Source organism: Ochotona curzoniae, unplaced genomic scaffold (genome assembly GCF_017591425.1).
Source record: "Ochotona curzoniae isolate NIBS_2020 unplaced genomic scaffold, NIBS_Ocur_1.0 scaffold_4506, whole genome shotgun sequence".
NCBI classification, from domain to species: domain Eukaryota; kingdom Metazoa; phylum Chordata; class Mammalia; order Lagomorpha; family Ochotonidae; genus Ochotona; species Ochotona curzoniae.
The window spans coordinates 23,729,493-23,754,489 of record NW_024467119.1 but is presented as its reverse complement, the minus strand read 5'-3'; the positions used below and the strand labels follow the sequence as shown (position 1 = coordinate 23,754,489).

Here is a 24,997-nt window from a genome sequence, read left to right as displayed (position 1 = left end):
AGTAAGCAGAAGAGGAATTCCGGGTGAAGGATATTCCCTATGTCACCAAATCTTCCCATCTAGTGCACATGTTGAATCCCACACGCTGGAACTACTGAAATCTGTTTCCAGTCAGACACATTGCTATAGCTGAAATCAGCCGTAAGTAAGAGGAGCAGAAATTGGTGCAAACTTTGAAAAAGTATCTCAATTCCATTTGCTTTTCTTTCATGAATTCATTTTCAATATGGTGGAAAATAAAGAGACCCACAATCCCAAAAAGAACAGTGTGAGACGGAAGAAGTAAAAAGCCTATGAACTAAATACTCTAATTTCTAATAATTTAGATTTAACATTACTCATGAATGAGATAAAATTAGCATATAGATTCAATGTGAGTATTCCTTTTGTATGTCTATTTGTATACATAATTATATGCACAAATTTCAACACTTACATATGCAACGAAAATGTAGAATTAAAAAGAAATGTTAGCTAGGAAACACTTTGTAACTGTCTTCACATTATAGTGTAATATAAAACAAAATAAGCAAAATCATTTCACATACACATGACCTTGTATTACATGGGCTTCTTTGTGCAATGCAATTTCCAAACTTGCCTCATTATGGAAGATTCATGACCATAATTAAATTTCTATTCCCACAGCATTAGTGATCCTAAAGCAGGCATTTCATCTTTACCACAATACATCTTGGTTTTCTTTGCACTTAAACTCTAACACAGGCTCTCCAAATAAGCCGTTTTTTTCCAAACAATGTGCCTTCTTAGGCTCACAGATCCATTCCAGCAGGCAAAAGTCAAGGTGTTGTCATCAACTCCTTTTATTTTCTAGATAATCAAATGATGCTTATCCAGTTCTCAAGTCAGAAGATACTGAAAATCTTGTATTTCCATGTCTCCCACACTTTTTTTTTCTGTCTTACCATCTTCCCTTGTTTTTACTTCATCAATGGCTATAGCTCTAAGTTGTGGCATCATCACCCCCATCTTTCCCATGTCTTCCTTTCTAATCAGTATTTCCCTCTCCTCTCTACCTCTCCTCACCTCCCCCCTCCACCCCGCCTTACCTCTCTCAGCACTCCCGTGTGTGTGTGTGTGTGTGTGTGCGCGTGTGTGTGTGTGAGAATCAGTTCTCTGTTTTCCTAGTTCTGTCAACCGTCCCTACCCCTTCCTACCCTTTGTACTTCTAGAAAAAAAAAATGCTGTATCATGATACTCCCAGAAGTAGAGACATACACAATCTTTATCTTCACAGAATTTTCTGATCTGTGTCTATCTAAGGAGACAAATACTGAAAAAATTTAAGTGAGATGCCTATGGGATCTCGCAATGAACATTTAATAATGTATCCGTTACATTCTTAAAAAAGAAGTCATGTTTAAACTGGCCTCTGAAAGACATAAAAACCTCACAACATGAAATGTGAAGGTAGACAGAATCTCAGTCTTGACTAGAAGGTCTTCCTTTTCTTTGTTACGTCAGAGTCGCTGCTTCCCCAACACATGAAAATTAGTTTGCCTGAACACTTCCCTTCTGCTTTTTCAAAATGCACTAATTAAATTTTAAATGATTATCCAAATTTAAAAATAACTGCAATTCATATCTACAAGTAATCTACTAGAAATTAATATTTTTGAAAAACTGAACTTAGAAAATGCCTTAGCAAGAAATAAAAGGTCAGGAATATACTCGGCATTCAAGGTATAAATAAATGTATTAGAGCACAGCATTGACACTGCAGTACAGCAGAGTAAGTTGGAGTAATGGTTCAAGTCTTAGCTGCCAAATTTCTGATCCAGCTTCCTGGATCTCCAGGAAAAACAACAGATTATGCCCCAAGAAGTGGGCCTTGGCCAGCTGTTCATGAACCCTGGATGGAGATCCTAGTGCTTGGCTTTGGCCTGGAGCAACCTATGCCTTCACAGGCTTTAAGGAAGCGAATCAGAAGATAGAAGACAATAGTGTCTCCTCCTCTCTTTTTGCTGTCCTTCTCTATTAATCTTTCAAATAAACAACTTTTTAAAACTAGGCAATCCATAAATGAAGTATTTTGTAATCATTAAAAAGATGGAGGCAACGTAATATAAATGAATAAGAAAAGGTAAATCAGGCAAGTGCACACAGTATAAACCCATTAAGTAAACTATGGAAAAGAGTATCTTAAATTCACATCTGTTACACAGACTATACATGCATTTCTAATTCTGTGTTTGTCAATAACTATGAGAATATTCCCATTACTCTAGCTATGGCTCTTCATCTTTATACATCATTAAAATATTACTGAAAATATTTATACGACACCATTAGTCACAGACAGAGGCAATGGGTTTATAAAATGAGGCCCTCACAAAATTTACATTTACTCAGGTTTGTTTGTGTTGGGGCTAGCATTGTAGCACTGTGGGTTAAGCTTCTGTTTCCAACACTGGTCTCCCATATCAGAGTGCTCATTCAAGTCCCTGCTGCTCTGCTTTCCACTGAGTATTACTGCTGAGCATGATGGTCCAAGTGCATGGGCCTCTGTCATCTACACGTGATACCAGGATGGAGTTCGCTGGGTGCTGGCTTTAGCTTGGCCCAGCCCTGGTTTTGTGTCCATTTGGGAGGTGAATTGGCAGATGGGCGATCTCTGCCTCCATCACTCTGTTTTTTAAATGATGAGCTTTGTGGTAAGGTTGATTGAGTCGCCACAAGGGATACCCACTCCCCTTTGGAGTCCCAACTACTCCATTTCTAATCCAGCTCCACCTAATGCACCCAGGAAGCAGCACCAGAAGGCTCAAGTGCTCGCATCACTGTCACCCACATGGGAGATCTAAATAGAATTCCTTGTTCCTGTCTTGAACTAGCGCAGCCTTAGCTTTTGTGATCAATTCAGGAATGAACCAGTAGAAGCCAAGTCTCTCCTGCACAGGCACATCGGCTCACTCTCTTACTTGGCCATTCTGCCTTTCAAATAAAACAGGTAGTTTTATTTGCTAACACTTTCACTTACTTGATGTTTTTAAAGTTATTTGCTAGAATAGTTAGGAGTTTGGTTGACTGCTCGTTCTCCAAATGACCTTTCAAAGGAATACAAATGAAAGACAACCTCATCTTATTGAATGAAGTGGAATGCAAGGGCACTAAGAAGACCCATGTGACCTAGTGAAAAGTTATGCCTCCCCAGAACCTACAAAAGAAAGACCTGCGAACCTTCTAAGACATACAAACTGATACAGCATAAACTGAGTTACAAGTGTAATATGTTTATGCATTTTGAGTAGCATTTAACAAGACAGATATCACTCAATTACTCTTAGTTGACAGTATAAACAGGTGTTCTTCACATTATCATTATTTTTATGTCTTTTCCATAGTTCAAAATTATTTCCAAATGGAAACACCTAAAGAAAAAATTTGTAGTTGTTTAACTATTTGACAAATTGTTTTTATCCTTTTAAAAGTAAATATATTCTTTTAATTTCATTTGTAGCTTATGCTTAGAGCTGGAATGAAGTATCACAAGCAAAAAGCTCACACTTGAATACACATTCCTGACATTTATTTCTATTTCTTTTATTTGAAAAGATGTAGTAAAATCAGTAAGGACATTTCATAATGTCATTTCCTCTTGGCAATATAATCTGGTTTTTCAATTTTCCAATCTGTATTTAGAATAAGATGTATTAGTGTAATTTCTTTTATGTTTAAGGAAAAATGGTTATTATGAAAACACTTTAGGAAAATCATTTTGGTATTTTCCTTCTCCTCACATTAGGTCACTTTTTGACTGGAAAATTAAACCAGAGACATTCTTATAGAGCATCTGGTCGAAAGGTAAATGTTGCTCAAAGGAAAATACATCTGCACAGCACCCTCTCTTCAATGAAAATCACCCAACTCCCACTTTCTAAAATGTGAATAAATTATTTCAATATGACCTCAAGTAGAACTGCAAATAACCATCCCTCTTTTCATGGAAGTATGCATTTTACAAAACTCAGGCATGAAAACTTTACCTTTCAAATTTTTTCTCTGACTAAACTGAACTCACCTTGTAAGCCCCCATCTTCTCTGGTAGCAAAACATGTGTTCATGCCAATGTAAAATAAACTCAGTGACTTTTTTCTTCTTGTCTAAACATACTTTCTTTGAGGAAAAAATTTGGTCAGTTCAGAACTGCCCACCCCATCTTCCTTTTTCACTGCCCTAGGGTTAAATGTGCCCTCTGGTATCCTGCTGGCATCTGAGAGCAAGTGCATAATCCAAGGCCACGGCATTTACCAAATCTCCCGTTCTGATGTAACATATTCTCTACGTTTACACAATTTTTACTTTGTGTTTTCTCTCTTATTTCTGCTTAATTTCTTAATTTTGTTATGATACAGTTCCGTAGGCTCAGGGATTTCTCCTCCCACCCTCTCATTTGCTCCCCTTCCCTGATTTCCCGAATATTATCACAATATTATAGTCCATCAACAACAGTCATAAGCCCATCATTCTGCTATTTATGTGTATCCTGATGTTGTAGGTATAGACAATGCTAGAAAGTCCAGCATCCTATTGTCAAGACATACTTAACAATTTCATTGGGAGTCCATTTATTCAGGAATAGAGATGTATACTACATCTTCACTTACTGATATGCTAGCTTCCATTATACAGTTCCTTTAAATGAATATGTATATACACATATATATTTATTATTATATATATTCATATATATGTGTGTGTATATATATTAATACTATATGACCCAGCTATCCCACTTCTGGGAATATACGTAAAGGAAGTGAAATCTGCATATGCGAAAATGAGCTGTAATCCTACATTTACAGCAGCACAATCTATAGAAGCAAAGACATGGAAACAACCCAGATGCCCATCAGAAGAGGAATATACAAAGAAACCGTGAAACATCTGTTCTATGAAATACAACTCCACCATCAAAACTAATTTCTTCTATGTGCTACAAAATGGTCCCAACTAGAGACCATTATGTTTAGTGAAATAAACCAATCCCCAAAGGACAAATACTATAAGGTATATGATATAATAACTATTATAGATATAGTATATAATATATATTATAAAATAAATATAGGTAAATATGTACATACAAATATGTGTCTAGATGAACCGTACCATGACGTGAAGCTACGCTGCAGTATACCTCTCTATTTCTGCCTTTGAATGAAAGAATGACTCCCAGTGAAACCGTTAAATATACCTTAAGAAATGAATCTTGGATGTTCTACCACTGTCAATGTAACATTTTTATAAAGCTAACCAATGGTTGAGAGAGCCAATACAAGAACAGCATGGTAGCTCAACAGACTAATCCTCTACCCACCCATATGGATGCTAGTTCATGTTCCATCCTGGCTGCTCCACTCCAGTCCTGCTCCCTGCTTCTAGTCAGAGAAAGCAACAGAGGATGACTCAAATTTCTCTGATATGAGGCAACCTTCATCCAAAATACAGGGTGACTATTATTCCTCAAGCAGGAATGCCCCAGTCTACTTTCCAGTTATCAGTCCGACTCAGCTTGTCACTATCCTCCAGCTCATGAACTCAATGTCGCTTCATTTCTGCCTTCATACATTTCATGACTCTGCCCTCTAGATACCCTTACGACACCTCATCTATTCTTAGTAAAGAGTGATACCAGGTGTCAGGTTAAATACAGAGCAGATCTTTGGAATCTGTTGTAAGGTTGTACTGTACACACTGGGTAAATGTTTCTCTACTCTGCTTTTCCATACTGTCTCCAGTTTAAAGTGTCTTGGCTCACGACTATGGATGAAGACATGCCTAGACGGTGGGATGCTGGCTCCTTTTCAGGGCTCCATCAAGACCACATGTTTACTCTGTGACACAGACTTGGGTTCTCTTTGCCTCTGGGCAAACTTTTGAAGAAACTGAGTTTGGTAAGGGTGAGGATGACAATTCCACAACAACTAAGAAAAATCTTGCATTTAAAATCTAAATGTTACAACCCAATACATAGTTCTACACTAATGTTTCTTTTTTTAAATGAACAATTTGTTTTTGTGACCACATGATGTATTATGTTGTATTAACTTCCTGGGAAAAAAGAGAAATTCAGAAAAATAGATCAAGGCCTTGTAATTCCACAATGCAGAGATAATCCTAGAGTTCACATTTCATTGTAAGGCAGATTTTGTAATGATGTTCTCGACTGCTTTCCCAGGCCACAGGCAGGGAGCTGGATGGGAAGTGGAGCTGCTGGGATTAGAACCAGCGGCCATATGGGATCCCGGTACTCAAGGAGAGGACTTTAGCTGCTAGGCCACACTGCCGGGCTCAATGATGTTCTCAATAACAAGAGAAATGAAATATTTAATTGTTGAACTATATATTGAAAAAATTTTACGCCACTGTTTATTTTTATAGAATCTTATGAATAGATGTGTAATAACCAAAATGCAAATAAGTAATACATTACTTGATTTATTACTAACTTTAAAATTGCTATCAAACTTTTCATAAATTAAGAAAATGTAACAAGTTAACATTCTCAGAAATGAGTCCTTACATATAGTCATGAATATTTCCTTACAAAAAAATTCCATAGGTTGCTAACTGGTACATACATATTCTACACACTGCTACATATTGCCAAACACTCCTGCCAAGGCGAATGTGATCAATGTAATCATTGTTGATTCTCAGTACTCAACTATTATACAATACATACATGTTTACGTGCCTACCCTGATGAGCAAGAAATTGAAACTAGTTACTATTTCGACTAACAATGTTGAGTCATAATTACAGAGTGATTATTAGGAATTTGGGTCTTTTCTATTAATGGACATCTCTTCAAATTTTTTTCCTAAAATATATCTACTTTTTTAAAAGGCAGAAAGAGATAGAAAGAGATAGAGAAAGAAAGAGAGAGAGAGAGAAAGAGAAAAAAATTCTTCTGTCTGTCGGGTCATATCTCAGTGACTGCATCAGCCAAGGCTGGGCCATGTGGAAACCAGGAACCTGGAACTTAGTCTGTGTCTTCTGAGTGGAAGTTATCCAAATACTTCAGTTCAGCCATCACCTGCTGCTTTCCAGGCTGCGTAACAGCTGGCAGTTAGATGACAAGTAAAGGTGGAATTCAAACCTCTAAGGACTCCAGTGCAAGGTGCAGGTGGCCCAAGTGACATTCTAAGGACTGTGCCAAACACTCACGTAGAATATATATTTTGAAAAGTAATATGTGAAATATGCTGAGATAGTTTTCAGATTCAGCCTTCTGTATCCTCATTTTTGCTTACTCCTTTACCATACAAAAGTCTGATTTTATTCAGATCTATTATTCCATGCTTTTGAATGCTCTATTTGCACTGAGTTGCTGGGGATACATGTTGTCACTCCTACACTCACAAAATTATAAGCAAACGTTCAGATGTTTAGGATAGAGATACTCTATCAAAGAAAAAAAAAAAAACTTCAAGACTCCTCATCTGAGGATGGCCTTGTTCATGTGAGAGCCTCTCCTAAGTGTGCAAGCTCTCTGCTAAGCAGCCAAAGGATGAGAGAGGACAGCCACCAGAGTCAGGTGGGTTGCTCTCTCATCAGTCTAGTTTAACTGTGACTCATTTGTATAGTTAAAGCAGGAATGTCATCTGCTCTCCCACATGGGTGGCAGATGGCCCACTGGTTAGGCCATTGTCTGCTGCTTTTTCCAAGCCATTAGCCGAAAGCTGATTCAGAAGTGGAACAGCTGAGACTTGAACCTACAAGGAATGCTGGTCTCACAAGCTAAGCGACAACACTAGCCCAATGACAAACATTTTTTTCAAGTCATCCAAATTTAAGGACCAGCAAGTATCTCAAGATTCATCTTTGCCTCCTCATCATTTCCGTTTCCTTGAAACCTAATGATGTTTTCTGAACATCATGTTGTTCTATTCCTTAATCAACCTCCTGGAAATGATAACAATGGGGTTCGTGATTCTCTCACTTAAGTGGAGCTCACAAAAATAAATAAATAAATAAATAAATAAGCCTATTTTAAGGCAATGTGATCCTAGATAAACACTCTACAATTGCCATTAAAAAAAATCCCTGAAGGCTAGCAGTATCAAATTCCAGAAAGGGCAAAAGGAAAGGTTGATCTGAGAGTCAGTGTTGTATTATCATTCTACCTAACATTAGGAGAGTCTAAGTTCATCCCAAAATTATGTGGAACACAGAGAAATTTTACAGAAAAAATGACGTGAAATTTCAATACTATGTACTGCTCACTTATGAGAACCATTTCCACTTTGAAATCCACAAACAAGGATAGGTGTTCCATTTGGTGGTTAAGAAGCCACATGGGTCTTTCCCAGGCCACGTCAGAGCATCCGGGTCCAGTCTTAGATCTGATGTTGATGCCAACTTTTCTGACAGCGTTTGCCCCTGAATGCAGTGGCTGATCCTGCTGGCCGTGGAATACCCACATTGATTCCCTGGCCCTTCAGCCAGTTCAAGCCCCAGCTGATTCACGTGAGTATTTGGGGAGTGAACTAGAAGAAAGTTTGCTCTCACTCCTATTCTTTTTGTCCTTTCACGTGAATTTAAAAAAAATAGTTTCAGAAAACAAAGTAATGTGTAACAATATACATTCATTTATTAAATGAACGCACTAACAACTTTTCAAACCAGATAAATTCTTAATTTAGGTAAGAATTAGCTTTAGCAGCCCTACGTTTTCTACGTTAATAATGCCATAATAAATAAAGAGTGTGATTCGATGTTTAATCTTTCCAACTTACCTTGTCAAACAATATTTACATAACAAGATTTTACAGCTTTGATTCTCAAGTTCATCAGCCATAACGTAAAAAGAGCAGAATGTTTACATTTTTTCTAATGATTCTTCTGTTTAACCTTTGAGAAAGTTGTTACTTTATGAAATAATCTTCAGAAGTTTTAAATCTGAACTATGAATAATACTTGTGAGGCATTCAGTAAGTAGACATCATTAGCAGAACTGTCTCTTCTAATTTAAAGCATTCCATAATACAAGCGGATGAGACTGTAACCCTCATTCTAAAACGGAAAAAACAGGGGTCAGTGTAATGGCTCAACAGGCTAATCCTCTATCCACAAGCATTGCCATCCCACATGGGTGCCACTTTGTGTCCCAGCTACTCTCATTTCTCTCCTTCTAGCTTACGGCCTGAGGGAAAAAAGAGGAAGATGGCCCAAGTCCTTGGAACCCTACACCCACAGGCAACACCTGAAAGAAGCTTCTGGCTCCTGGCCTCAGCTCAGCTCAGCTCAGCTCAGCTCAGCTTGGTGCACTGTGCTCATTAGAGGCATGAACCAGCAGATGAAAGATCTTTCTCCCTGTCTGCCAATCTATCTTGTCAGTTAAATAATCTTTATTAAAAAACAGAACAAAACAAACCAAGAAGAGGAGAGGAAAGGAGAGAAGAGGAAAAAGTAAAAGGAAAACTGGAAAAGAAAGAAGAGGAGGGGAGGGGAGGGGAGGGGAGGGGAGGGGAGGGGAGGGGAGGAGAGGGAAGGAGAGGATGTTAAAAAGCAGCATGTAATTTTCACAAATTGCTTCAAACAGTAAGAACTTAGCTCTGACTCTAAAACTCTAACTTCAAAAATTTCTGTCATTACCACTGAATGCTTTTATCACAGGCCTTCTTTTCCAAAGTTTCCCCCATCAAAGCCATTCCCTCTATTTTCTGTCAACATTAATAGAAAATAAAGAGTCACAGTATATAACAGTTCCTATGAAAGCAATATTAAAAACTAGATAAAGGGCCTGGTGCAGTAGCCTAGCAGCAAGAGTCTTCTCCTTGAACACACCGGATCCCATATGGGCATCGGTTCTAATCCCAGCAGCCCTGCTTCTGATCCAGCTCCCTGCTTGTGGCCTGGGAAAGCACTCAAGGTCAACCCAAAACCTTGGAACCCTGCACCTGCTTAGAAAACCTAGAAGAGGCTCCGGGCTACTGGCTTCGGATTGGCACAGCTCTGGCTGTTGCGGCTGCTTGGGGAATGAATCAACAGAAGCAAGATCTTCCTCTCTGTCTTTTCTGTTCTCTGTATATCTGCCTTTCCAATAAAAATAAATAAAATCTTTAAAACAAATTAGAAGAAATATTCAACATTTTTCTTCATATAACTACAAAATAATCAAAGACAAATCTTTGTGTATTTCAAGCTTCACAACAGCATAGTCTGAACTATTACAATAAACTGGCATTTAAAAATAAATTTACATTGCCAAATTAGAAAAGCGACTTAAACAGAAGCTGATTCAGTGCTTGAAAATCAGTCAAGGCATTGCACTTTTGAAGTGATTCCAAAAAGTGACATGGATATAATGCAAGATCCTAAACTACATTACAACTTTAGGATTAGGTGAATGGTTAAGAGGAGGAGTTCGTTCAACGCTGAGCAAAAGAAAATTTTCTTTGGACTACTTATATCAGATAATATGCTTATTTAAGGAAAAACAAGCAGGTGGGGGTAAGTTCTGCCTGCTTAGCATGGAAGGAAAGCAGAGCTGTGCCTCATATATTGGAGGAACTGTTTCAGTACAGCTCATTCTTCCAAAAACACTGTACTCAGTGGCCAAGGTCAATTTGAATTTTCGTAGTCTGCACTATGTAAGTGCAGAACATATATGTTAAACCGATCTCAAAGGTATTCAGATACCCTGACTTTTTAAAAACACTTTCTCTGTTTATTATTCAAGGATTACTAAGTTTTCCCTTGGAGATCTGGTAATGTTCAGCTTTTTGTTTTGTTTTGAATCCCAACTTCAAGTATAGCACAGTCAAGTTCCCCACTGATAATCAGCAACCTTCATTGCTTGATTGTTAAAGGCACATGTTATGATTTGGTCACATGTCTTAGGAAAGCACTGCTGCAAATATTTCAGGAATAAGTGATCCCTTTCAGTCTAAACACAAGCTTCAGAACCTAGAGATTTCCTGGAGTGTAAGAGGAGTAGCCTGCAAGGTTAGAGAAAGCAGGAACTTCATTCTCCATGAAACTTCTAACACAATTACGAGGTATATCTGAATGAAACTTTTGAAATCTGTACTCATTATCAGCATGGATGCTGAAATTCAACACTTCTAGGATTCTGAAGTCATACTTTCTGAGGTGCCAAAAATGAGCCTAAAGATAGTCCATTTATTTTCTAGACTCACTCAGTCAATAACTACTTGGCCTGTCTTCTACAAAGCAGTGTTATTATTTGCCTTTACTAACCTTAGGTACAACAGCAGAAAATCAAAAATGGTGCAGGGCTATAAATCTTATATGCACAATGATAAAGAGCCAAATGTTGCCACTGCAAGTAAGATTAAGGTTTGATTTGTTTGTTTGTTATCAAAAAGAGCCTCCCAACAACTTTTTGAAGTTTCCTAGTCATATGGTATGATTTGAAAACAAATTGTGCAGAAAATAAAGGTGATGATAACCTATGGATTCAGCAGCAATGTAAGATTAGATATAGGAATGATAGCAGGTAACTTCTACATTTATATGTGGTTTGTAAGTCAAGTGTTGGGAGACTTCATCCCAAATGTGGTAACACCTAGCACTAGACCTCCTCAGAGGTGGGACCCAATAGGATGGGGCTGGGTCATTAGGGGTGCCACTCCCCTTCAGAAGGCATTAAGGGAGACTCGGGGGACGCTTGTTAGTTTTCACAAGAGTGAACTGTTCCAGAAAATGAGTCATTCTGCTTTAATCTTGCCATGTGAGCTCTTGTTCTCACATATGCTCCTGCCATGAAACCTACCATGATGTGACAAAGCCAAAAGGATCCTTGCCAGACTCAGTGGCACACCGTTTATACTATGCTTTCTACTTCAAAATTCTGAGCTACATGCAATGTGTTTCTTCAGATACAACTTAATTTCAGGCATTTCATTACACCCAGGAAAAATAAGCTAACGAAGGTTATATAACCTATGCTGTGTCTTCATAACAACTAAAAAAAAAAGGGGGGGCATTTAATAAATGGAAATGTTGTAACTGAGGTAACTATATACTTGGGATATTCATCTTGGATTTCACTAAATATAACTATGCTTAAAGCTTCACTTTCATACTACTGGAGATGGCTAGAAGCCAGAATATACTTTTGAGAACATATTGTGCCATCTTGTGGGTCTAACTTCTCCCAGAAGTAAAATAAATCCATAGTGAAAGTGATTTTCTCAGACAATATCACGGTCAGGTTTCAAAAAAATATAAGAAAAAATTTAAAAAGCCCACATTGAAAAAATGAACAAGAGTTGAGTAGACATTTTATGGAAGAGAGTATCTAAATAACAAGTATACATATGAAAGAAGTCAGATCAGCGTAAATTTAAGCAACAATGATATAACACTGCATTTGTATTAGAGTATCTAAAACTAGAAATTAAGATACTAAATTTAGCAGGATTATGAAACAACAGACAAGCACAGTTGATGGGAGCATAAATCATCTCAATCACTCAGCAAAGCGTTTGACATTATTTACCACAAGTAAAGCTCAGTATGCAAAAATTTTTCTAGGACATAACTTAATTGGTAGGTCAATCCAATAGCAACCCATGCACACAGCCACATAAGCACATGTGCAGAAATGTCCTTAGCGCCATTAATGAGAGCAGCCAAAGCTTAAGCATTCTTGCTATCTATGGAGAGTAAAGCGATAACCCACGGTCAATACAGAGTAAAACAGAAGAAGGAATAGCACTGTCATCTGATTAATAAAAATAGAATACATTATACTGTAGCTACATACAGCAACATGACTGGTCTCACAACACATTCCTGGGAAGAAGTCAGTTAATATGGCCCTATGTATTAAACATTTTTCAAAAGCCAAAGGTGTTATGGGGTGTTAGAAATCAGAATAGCGATCATCTTTAGGAGTAGAAAACAGGAAATAAAATAGGTATAGAAGAGGCTTAGTGTGGTATAAGCAATATTTTCTCTTGTTAATGTTGTGTAAATAGTTTGTTTACTGTGTGATAATCTATAAAACTTCATACTTACAATTTATGAACTCCTATTTTTTTTTAAAGATTTATTTATTTTTAATGGAAAGGGAGATTTTTGGAGAGAAGCGGAGACAGAAAGAAAGATCTTCATCTGCTGTTTACTCCCCAAATGGCTGCAGTGGATTAGAACTGAGCTGATCCAAAGCCATGAGACAGGAGCTTCTTTTGGGTCGCCCACGGATGTGCAGAGTCCCAAGGTCTTGGGCCATCCTCTGCTGCCTTCCCAGATCATAAGCAGGGAGCTGGATGGGAAGTGGAGCAACCAGGATTCGAAGGTAGAGAATTAGCTGTTAGATCCACATCACCAGCCCCCTGAGGTGTAAACTTTTATATGAACACTATGCTTCACTTTAAGAAGTTTTAAAAGGATGTTGATAGTCAAAAGTGTTACCAAAAAATTATTCAGAATTGCTGAAAACTTCTGTAGTGATAGAATGAATTTAAAATGTGAATGTAAAAAGTCCTGAATTTTTTTAAAGTGAAAGCTATCTTTAAAAATAAGTAAAGCAGCAGTTTGTCACAAGACTTTAGAAGAGCACCAACTAAAAGAAGGCAGATTGTACCTAATTATTGAACTCTGTATCTAATTATTGAACTCTGTATCTAATTATTGAAACCTGCCACAACAAAAATAACCTATGAGATGAGCTGCCTAGCAATGGAAATATTTAAACTATTTAAGAGAAGGCTGGCCATCTGTTAGAGAAGCTGAAAAGAGGACTCCCATAACAGGAAGAAGGCTGAAAAGGATAAACTCTTTCCTTCTACATCTTTGAGACTCTGACTCTGGAACTGATGTTCAATATGGATGCATTCCTCCCTCCTTACCTCCTTCCCAATTCCCTGACACCACAATCTCTCCTCTGACTCCAAAAGGTTGATAACAGGTCAGATCTTTTGTTTTTATTAATTCTGTTTAATTTAGAGGAGCTTTTCAAAGGTGTACCAATGTGATGTGTGCTCTCAGCAGGATTCAGATATAAAGAGCTATATGCTCCACGCGCTGCCAACTAACCTTCTCCAAGGAAAAAAAATATTTCGGAACCTGATATTATTCCTCCTCAAATACTTTTCAAAGAATCCTGAAATATTCCACTATTTTAGAAAATACACAAGAAAGTATGTATATAATTTCCCAACAGATAACTTACTATCTTATACCTGATTATACGTCTAAGTGGTATGCAGCATCCTAAGACCCCTTCTTCTCTTGATTCCACAGAAAGTGAGAAAACAAGAATTTGATAAATATGATTTCCATTCCTACATTACATATTAGGCAATTAAGATATCATTTCATTTCATTACTTTTTATCCTAATGAAATAAAATATAAACCAATGAAATTAACAAGTTACCTTAGTGCTTGCCTATCAAAAAGAACCTATTACAAAGCAGAAAATACATACGTTTTTGAGCAAGCCAATTTGACACACTCTTCCTTCTCACTCCCAAGGCTGCTGTACCCAGCCCTAAATGCTACAGATCTAATAGTCACGGGCTCCACCTGTACTTTTGGCAAAAGTCACACAACTCCTTACACCTCCCTCCTGTGTGGCAGCTGATGTGTGATTAACAGCAGAATTGGGAAGGAGAGGAATAGAGAACGCATCCTCCTTGGCTCGGGAAAGAAGAAGCTCTGTGACACAACTGAAACCCACCCCCCACTGGAGCTTTGAAGGCAATCAAGACGAATTTGGATTTTCACCGAAAACAGAGCTCTGCTTGGCTTTTTTGTGGTGTTATACTTCCCCAAAACTTCACAAATTTCCTATGAAAGAACTTTCTCAGTAAAAAGGTTGCATTAAAATATACATCTAAGGCTCTATTCTAGGTACATATTTATAGCTTATCAAACAACTACCAAGTATTCAGTGTATGTGTGCTTTGCATATTGTTTTATTTTATTCTACAAATGATCAACAGTGAGAAAATTATTTTTCTTACATGGTGGAGGAGAAGAAACTCAACCTGTTTTGTGCTGAAAATGTGCATTTTAAAAGGCAATTACTGCTGAACACAAGACTCAAACAGATAATACGATCATATAACCTCTTTTTTTTTTCTTGTATATCTCACTCCCTCTGGACTGTATTTTTATCCTAGAAATTTTTAAAAATGTAAAACTCTTCAACTATAGTTTTCTAGTGAAATGGAAGTTGATAGGCATTTTATTTTACAAACATTGATGTAATCTGTTTAAAATGAAGGTAAGATTGTGTGAGTCATATAATTTCCATAAGGGTTTATTAGTGGACAAGCATGGTTCCATTAAAAAGGAAATAAACATCTCTATAATGCTTTCATTTTCTTGAAAGGGAACATTTTATAGAAGTTGGAAAATAGCAAGGAGGAAAAAGATCATGTCAGCACAATGTTATTGGTCACATACAACGCAATCTTATGTTTCATACAGATTTCAACACAGGAAATGGATATATTAGGAACTGCCTAATTCATGGGTTTTCCTGACCTCGGTACAGTGGTTCCTTTGAATGAAGGAAAAGCTGTAAGGAATGTTTTTATACCAGCTTCAATAATGCATATTTCAAAGCCAAAACTAGTCAGCCACCTGTTTACATAGTCAACATTCAGCAGGAAAATAAGTGTCAACAGGCTCCACCCAGAACAGCATGTGATCTTTCCTTAATCCTCCTGAGTCTCTGATTAGGAAGGGAATATGCTATTTTTTTTTCCATTCACCAAATCAAGGATTCTTGGATTACTACCTCAGTGAAAAATAACACTCCTCCCTCTCAGCTGCTGAGCCACTTAAAAGAGTTATGTATCCCTGCTACATTACACTGTAAACAGAGCCCATGTCTTATACATCTTTGTGGCAAATATTGGGTACAAATAAGATAGACTGGTTTGTGATAGCATCAGAAAACATTCCATAAGGTTTTAACTTAATATTATTATTTCCAATGACCGACAATTGCTAGATTTATAATAATATCCACAGGTAACTGATTATCTCACTGAATCCTTTGAATCACTTTCCCTATGCAAAACTCAATCATACTTTATATTTTGCTAAAAAAAATATGAACTTGAGTGTCTTTCAAGGTCTACACGTGCAGGATATGTAGGTTATAGCTTAGCATATAGGTTCAATTTTAATGTCTTAATGTATAGCAAAATGGAAACAAACCTGAAGAGTTCATATCTTTTAAATTAATGCCTAACTTAACATCTCAATGCCCTCTTAAAATTTTTTTCTGCTTATTTCTTTAAATTCATAAACAAGAGTTATATTTATTTATATGGCACAATGTGACATTTTGATACACATAAACATTGGGAATGGTCAAATTTGGTTAACTAGCATATCTATCATCTCAAATGTTTACAGCATTTGCTTTTGTCCGTTAACAGTTCAAATTTAACAGGTAAAGACTGAACAGGAAAGGTCACAGTAATCCATGACTACTAACTCCGCCTCCAGCACCTTCCTCTGCCACATTCTATCACCACACAACGATAAGCTCACGTTCACAATAATGATCAGATTGTCTCATATTCATATCAGCTTCCTGATTCAAGCTACCATCCACCTCCTCTTACATGATTTTGGTCCACTGGCCCCTGGCTTACATTCTGTATGACAGTCTCAATTTTTCTCCGTACTAAAGGCATACGAATGTCTTCATATCTGTAAAAACATACCAATGTCTGAATATATCATTTCTCAACTCACTTTTATATAGGGAGTTTATATTTTCCTGTCATAATACTAACAATGGCTAAAAATTTCCTTTATTTTTATACTTATTTGAATGTTCACTTACTTCTCTATACTTTAAAAAAATTATTTTCCATGATATAATTTTGTAGGTATAGGGAATCCCCCCTTCCTCCTTCACAATTTCTCTTCCTACCATTTCCCCCATATTTTTACAGCATTGTAGTCCTTTAGTAACATCTACAAGTTTAGCATTCTGTTATTTAAGTATATTAGGGAATTATAAGTATAGGCAAAGGTACAAAATCTGATATCATATTTTCAAGGTATATTTAGTGCTTTCATTGGAAATTCTCCTTTTATACAGGAGCTGAGATGCATACTGCAATGTATCTTCACTTCCAAGTATGTTAGTCTCCATTATACAGTTCATGTATGAGATTAAATACAAATGACTAAGAGACACATGAAAAAGATTATCAGTTTGCTAGATATTGAGATATATGAATAAAAACCACAGTGAGGTTCCACCTAACTCCACTGAGATTGGCCTATATTCAGAACACTACTAGCAACACCTGATGATGTAAATAGAGTGAATTAGTTATCCTAATCTACTGTTAGGAGTGTAGGCTACCATAGTCACATGGAAGTCAGGATGCAGAGTACTAAGACAACTGAAAAGTTATCTACTGTTAGGCCCAGCTATCCCATTCCTAGGAATAGAACCAAAAGAGTGCAATCTGCAAATGAATAAGTGAACTACAAAATCCACAATAACAAAGGCATGGAAATAACACACATCCCCATCAAAAGAGGAATGGCTAGACTGTGGTACATCTACTCCATGGAATATTACACAGCAATTAAAAAGACTGAAACTCACTATCAGCAAGAAAATGGTCCTAACTGGAGACCACTATACTCAATGAAATAAATCAGTCTCAAAACATAAATACTATATATTCTCTCTGATTAAGGCAATCTTCATGCAAAATACTAAACAAATGGATATACAGCTGAACAATTATATAGAAATATTTGCATAAATTATTCACTTTCTTCCATAAACAACTCTGAAGTCCACATGCATACAACACCCAGTGCATCTCCAATAGCTAGCATAGTGTGTGGTAAACAGTCAGGCACAACCAGAACTTTTGATTAGGTAAAGTGGAGATGTAAAATCAGCATCAGAAACACATTGAGAAAACTAAATAAGCAACCACAGGGTGGTTGTTGTTATCGGTCCCAGTGCAATTATATCAGAGAAACCAACAGAGGAGAAAAGTAGATAGGCCAAGTATGTAAATATCTCACTCAGGTTAGTCTAGAAAAAAAAATGGAAATTTTTATCTCATTGTTATTTGCATTTCCACCTACCTTATTCTTTGCACATGTATCAGTTATGGGTCCTAAAATTTTCCTTAGTCTTCACCATACCCATGAAATCCTCTCAAGGTACATATACACATATAGAAGAAATCGGAAGGCATTTAGATACTAAAACAGATTACTTCATACTTAATATAAGCCTTTCTAGAAGAGGATTTATCTAAACAACAAGTAGGCCAACTGAACTAGGCCAAGTGAACCACTGAATCACGAGAGATTTCAAAGGAAGTATAATTTTCAAGCGTTTTTATTCTTTGAGTAGCAGTTATATAAACTTTTAAGTTACCTCAACTCCATTCCCTCCCTGGGCACAGCCTTGAGATCAGATGTCAAAGCGGCAGACTTGCAGGAGTATGAACGTATATACTAAGCAAATATTACAACATGAGCATTGAAAGCACTGGGGGGGGGAGGCCCACGTGGATGAGGACAGAGAGGAGTGCTGTTTCCAGAGCTCCAGTTTCTATAGCAGAGAAAATCCTAGGCCTAAGTAGGGAAACTAAGAAGTCACTTTCACAATGCTTCAAACAGGGGAAGAAACAGGACTCTCAGAATAAGAATATGTGCAACAGCAGATCTAATCTAATATTCCACCTATGTTTAAATTATCCCATAAAATTGCTACTGAATTAGTATTAGGCCACACAGGTCAACTTTGTTGATTCTCAACCCATGTCACAATGTTTCCAACATGTACTTTCGAGAAAGAAAAACAAAAGGAAGTAAATGTGGTTTCAAGGTGAAGCTCTCCATTTATTTTGCACTCACAAATGGTCATTTCCCCTGGATTGTTCAGGCTACTTGGCTCAATGTATCTTCAGGTTTCATAAAACTCACTTATGATACTTAATGACAGTGAAATAAAACTGATCAAGTTCCACAAATATTATGAGTTTGCGTATCAAAAGCCAACCCATTCTCTGTATCTTATCTTCTGTAGCCATTTCCCCCTTCATCTCCTACATCATCAAGAATTCCTCTTTAATGGACCCCCCCCCAGTTAGTATTAAATCTGAGGTAATACTAACTTAAAACAAAATAAAATGTTTTTTTATGCCTGATCCCAAACCAACTCTCTCTGCTGAGATCACTGTAAAAATCTTCCAAAGACAGATTCAGTAACACACCTTTCCTTTTCTTAATCTATTTCATATGAATCATTTACTCACATGCCCTTGCTCAAAAGAAAAAAAATAATGCTCACAAAAATAATCAATATATCTTGCCATTTTCAATCATGCGTCATGGTTTGAGTTACATACCTCAAAGACAGCCGATGAAATTTAGATTTCCAGTATCCCAAAATGCAGCCTATTTAGAAATAAGGCCCATGTGTATGTAGTCAAGTTGCATATGTAATAACACACAGGTCATATTTCATTAGGGTAAGCACTAATCCCATAATGATTCCTTTCTATATTAAAAGAGGAAACAGGGATGCAGATACACACACATTGGCAGAACAATATATGATGATTGAGGTGAAGATTTAAATGGGACAAGGCAAAGAATTGGTGGCAACACTTGAAAGTCATCCAGAATTTTCAAGGTCATCCAAAACCCAGTACTTACATGTATTTCTCTCCTTACCTTTTAAAAATCTCTCTCAGCCTCCTAACTGAAAAATATCCTCCCAACTTCAATTAAGTGTTAATCATATTCAATTACCTAAACAAGACATAACCTTTTTCTCTCAAATACACTGAAGGTTTTACCTGCACAGGAAATTAGCAACAGCTCTAACATTGAAAGAAGGTACAACTTTTTTAATGAAAAAACAAATTGGTAAAATATCCCTCCTTATATTTTAAAATATTTTTAAATTATGCAAAAATTTTCATCAATACTAACTCTTGTTTTTCGGGGAGCCCATTACTTACCGTTTCAGCATGAGCATTTGTCCTTGTTATTAAACTTAGTTTTGAACATTTTAAGATTTCAAAGACTACTTTCGCTATTATTATATAAACAAAGGGTGGAAGTAAATCTATAGGCCAAGTACTATCACAAACTTTTACATATTTGATCTGAAATATATTTTGGAAAACCAAGTTCTTGGATGCTATAAAATCAGGTGTTTGTATTTTGTGGTATCCATTGTATTTCCCAACACAGGTCTAAAAAGTAGAGTCTTAGACCATTTCCAGAAATTACATAAAATCAAGTAGGCAAAGGCAAAACTTATGGTTGGGGAGAGGGAGGGTTGCAACCTTTGGAACATAAAAGAAAACCAGGCTGAAAATTTAGGCCTGCCTCGAAGTTGGACATATCAACCAGTCTGTCAACTAAGGACATTTTCTCCACCATAAGTTTTTAGAACCTTAGGTGTCTTGCTTTGTTTTTGTTTTTTAATTATTTGGCTAATTTTACAAGAGAAAACAGGAGCCTTAAAATTTTAGGGACAAGGCCCAGCACAACAGCCTAGTGGTTAAAGTCGTCACCTTGAATGTGCCAGGATCCCATAAAAGCGCTGGTTCTAATTCTGGCTGCTCCACCTCCCATCCAGCTCCCTGTTTCTGGCTTGGGAAAGCAGTCGAGGACGGCCCAAAGCATTGGGACCCTGCATCCAAGTGGGAGACTTGGAAAAGGCTCCTGGCTCCTGGCTTTGGATTAGCACAGCTCCAGCCATTGCAGCCACTTGGGGAGTGAACCAGTGAATGGAAGTTTCTCTCTGTATCTCCCTCTCTCTGTGAGCCTGACTTTGCATTTAAAAAAAAAAAAGCAACAAAAAACCTTTAGGAATGTATTTCTGTAATTACATTTAACAGTCATTTTATCCATCCTGAACAACTTTTCATGCTAGATAGTCAACACTATAAACACTGTATTATTGACTGTATCTCTCAGGTATGTTTCAAGTTGGGAGAAATGTACTCACGCTCACTTTCCCACTGAGATTGTCTTCTTCTCTCACTGCCAGGGCCTTCAGAAAATTGTCTTGCAGAATTTTTCCAGCACTTGTTAGTGTCCTTTAAAAACCAGATTTTTAGTTATAATACAGCAGGTAAAAAATAGACCTTACAACACTCTGGGACCAATAATCATGCTTCTTTATTTTAAATGACCCCTTGTAACACAAAATCCATAGACATAATACAGAAACTGCATTATGAAAAATATATTCATGAATTTAAAATTTTTTCTTATATCAGCATTAGCTTATCTAGTAATTCTATATTTTTCCATAATCTTTACGAAGTATCCTTGCACAAAGACTATCTCCTAAATTTATCTTAATTTTATACCTGTAGTCTTTATAAAGAATTAAGATGAGGATTTGATAGGCATATCATAACATCTAGAATCACTTTCATTTCAATGGTCATTTTGTTATTTTATTGCATCATGAAAACTGAACATGCTTATACTTTGAACTTGTCATCAAAACTTCTTACAACTTAAGTATAAATTATTTATTAACTTAAGGAAATTCAAATATTAGATGTTTAAATCAATATGGTTACTGGAACAGAAAACAATCTTAGCTTCTCAGTGAAGACTCAAGAAAGGAAACCACAGTAAGTTACCTCAACTAAAAGAACAAAATTAAGAACCCACAAAGGAGATAAATTTACTTCAAACAAACTTACAATTTCAAGTGTAATTTGTGAAATAATAATTCTTTTTTCCTATGTATTCAAGTAATTTTTTATTGTGTATATATGTATATAGCAGTTAGTTGTAGTAAGGCAAGATGATAAACACATAATTCCTATACTCTCATTGCCTGATGTCTCTTAGAAAGTTATAAACCACAATGGAATAATATTTTTTAAAAAACCCTCTGATTATATAAAGTATCAGAACAGTTCACACAAGAGATACTCTACCAATTTATTTTTTTAAATTAATACTGAATTTGAATGCAGTTATTCTTGAACTAAATGTTCAAAGATGAGAGTACTAGCCAGAGTAGAGGAGGGACAGCACTAACTCCACGGATGAAAAAGGATTCAGAGTAAGATGCTAGACAACCTCAAGTGACAGCAAGTCAGTCAGAAAGCAGACGCAGGCATTGAGGCGGATCATATATTAATGAAATGCAACGTGTTTACAGATTGTTACAAGTGGTTCATGAGGCCAGGCAAGTAGAAGGAACAGAGCCAGAATTTAAACCCAGAAACTTTGGTCCTTCAACTCATTTGCAACTTGACTGTGATGTGTCTTGGCACAGGCCTGGATGCTGCTTAAGGAGTCCTCAGTTTGTCTACCAAGAACGCACTGAATCACAAGGGGCTGCTGGAAGGGGAGAGGAGATTGTTTAATCCGTACGTTAGAAAGAAAATGGTTCAGTCTGGAGAAATGAAGCTGAAGGGAATTAGCAGTGGGAGAGGTGAATTAGGAATTACTCCAAAGTCTTCACAAGGCTAATGGTCTGATGTGAGGCAGTAGTGCTAAATTCAGGCAGGAAAGGAGAGGTTACACAAATATTTACGCTGTAGAATGAGCCTGGGATGGCTCTTTCTGAGGAGTTGACATGAGGTTGTTCCTCCGTCTCATTAACTCACTATAAACATGCATAACATGTCACCTAATGAGCATCACGTTCTAGAGATACAACCTTCCAGATTACCAAAATCTTTCCTTTTACTTTTCTAGCTTTGTGTTCTTTTACTTGTAGCATCAATATCAACTAATAATCCAAGCACCTTAAAAAGACATGACAAATAACTACTAGTTAGTAGCAAAGGAAAGAATTAGATATTTGAGATATTTTTAAATCAGTTTTTTCTGCAGAAAATTACTTTGATATCACTGTATACCTTATCAATTGCTTTATTGTAAAATCTCTAACATATAAAACTTATTTTGCCAGTGGCTTGATCAGAAAACATGTATTTTCCTCCTATTTCTCAAAAGACAATTCCAACCGCTTGGTCAATTCTCACCTAATGCCTGGTCTATGGTCTGTTTAAAAGCCACAAATAAAGCTACAGCTATGGGATCTCTGCTACGTGGCCTGTGTGGGAGTGCATAAGAACACAGCACCCTGTGTCCCTGGGGGAAACCCCTGGCAATGGCCCTCAGCCTGACCTGACCACCGTCCAAACAGGCGAGAGCAGTGGGCTGCACACTGGTTTTCCTTCTCTGTCCTGGGACGATCTGTGCTGAGACCTTCTTGATACACAAGTCTGAGAAGCCGGTGCGGTCCCACGTTGCTTGACGGCCACATGTGGTGTATGTGACCTGCAGCAGGACTGGAAGTCCCAGAGTGACAGAGCTGCCTTCTAGCCAATTACACTGCCATTGCTGGGTGGGAGGATTGTTGAAAGATGTGCTTCTGCCTTCCCCTTACCTTGGATTATAAAAGATCATACCTGCTTTGCAATAAAAAGATATGCTCAAAGGAATCTCTCCAATGATTCTTGCTGAGGCACACCATTACCTCATCCCATTGGTGGTGGCGGGAGCCTGCTGGTAAGAACCCCCGAGATACAATAACATTGTAAACTCTTGCTCTTTTTGTCAACCAATACCCCTTATTATTTATTGGCAACAGAATCCTGATGTTTGGTTTTGACAATGGTTGCCTCCCAGGCGCATTAGCAGGAAGCCCAACTGAAAGTAGAGGCAGGACTTGACCAAGCACTGTCATATGGAATGCAGGCTTCCCTGGAGGCTGGTTAACTCAGTACACGCCAGTCATTTGAAAGGATCATGAAGCATCATGAACCAGCAAGAATAATGGATATACAACCATTCTAGGAAATGTGACAATGATACTGATAGCCTGTTAAGACAAAAATTGTTCCTTCTGAATGATTATTCAGGACTTACATATACACACACATTTCCCATGAACAGGAAAAGGAAGGTAGAGTTACATCATGTAAATTGGGAATGGAAAGGATTTGGGTAGCCCATCAGCTATGTGCAGCAGAGGGAAAGCAGGTTACATTAATAATTAATCTTTCACTATATTACATATGAAAACTTGAACTTCTCTGCAGGAGAAAATATTAGGAAAGGAGGATTGTCAATATAGCATGTGGTAAGAAATACTTAAATCTTCAACATGCATTATTCTTATATAACTAGGTTGCTTAATAGTCAGTAACCTGAAAAATCTTGCTTAAATAAGTATTACAAAAGGAGTTACTTCCTCCAGAGTGAAGGTCTATTGCAAGAGCTAAGAGTTGCCACTTCTATAAACACAAGAACTCTATATTTCTTGTTTATACTTCACTACTACTTCAAACACTGGAAAAAGTTATATGAATAAATTATTTTCTAGAATATTTAATTCTTTGCAAAAGCTATTTATATAATCCTACATAAATGACTCCACATATTCTTAATCCTCAAAAATTCAGTCTACTGGTTTTTACAATTTAACTATGTTGTTTATGTGTTCTATCACATATATTTGTTTTATTAGGTTTATACTCAAAAAGTAAATTAAAAATGAAAATCTAAAGAATAAACGCAGTTTTAAGAAAATACTACTTTCATTGGTTTTACATTTTTATAATTATTTTACTGAAACGACAGGGACAGCTATGCAGGCATACTGCTCCTCCATTCAGTCCTCAAATGCCTGTAACAGCCAGACTGACCTTGGCCAATGCTAAGAGACCAGAGCGACAGGGACCCATCCATTTGTGCTACTGCTGCTGCCTCCCAAAGGTGGAGTGACAGGAAACTGAATCAGATGTGCAGCCAGAACTCAAGCCAGGCATTCCAGCTGCTCCAAGCGACTTCCTAATCACTGAACCAACTGCCTTCCTTAACCATAAATTCCTAAACTTTTGTGATATTAATCATGATATGATTCAAATGTACACTGAGTGTTCTAAAAGGCAAGAATTGATTGATCATTAAGATCTATGCTAATAAAGCATTTTTGCATATCATCAAATCAAGTCACAAACTAATCGTAGACACACTGTTTTCCC

General features: G+C 37.0%; 1 protein-coding gene across 1 annotated transcript in view; it reads right to left on the bottom strand.

The window, feature by feature from the left end:
• The window catches only part of CFAP299 (cilia and flagella associated protein 299), a 500,128-nt gene that overhangs the window by 285,167 nt on the left and 189,964 nt on the right, over window positions 1-24,997 (bottom strand). The window contains exon 5 of the mRNA XM_040967260.1: window positions 20,980-21,070. Coding sequence (XP_040823194.1) covers window positions 20,980-21,070 — 91 coding nt within the window. The remainder of the gene's footprint in view (window positions 1-20,979; window positions 21,071-24,997) is intronic.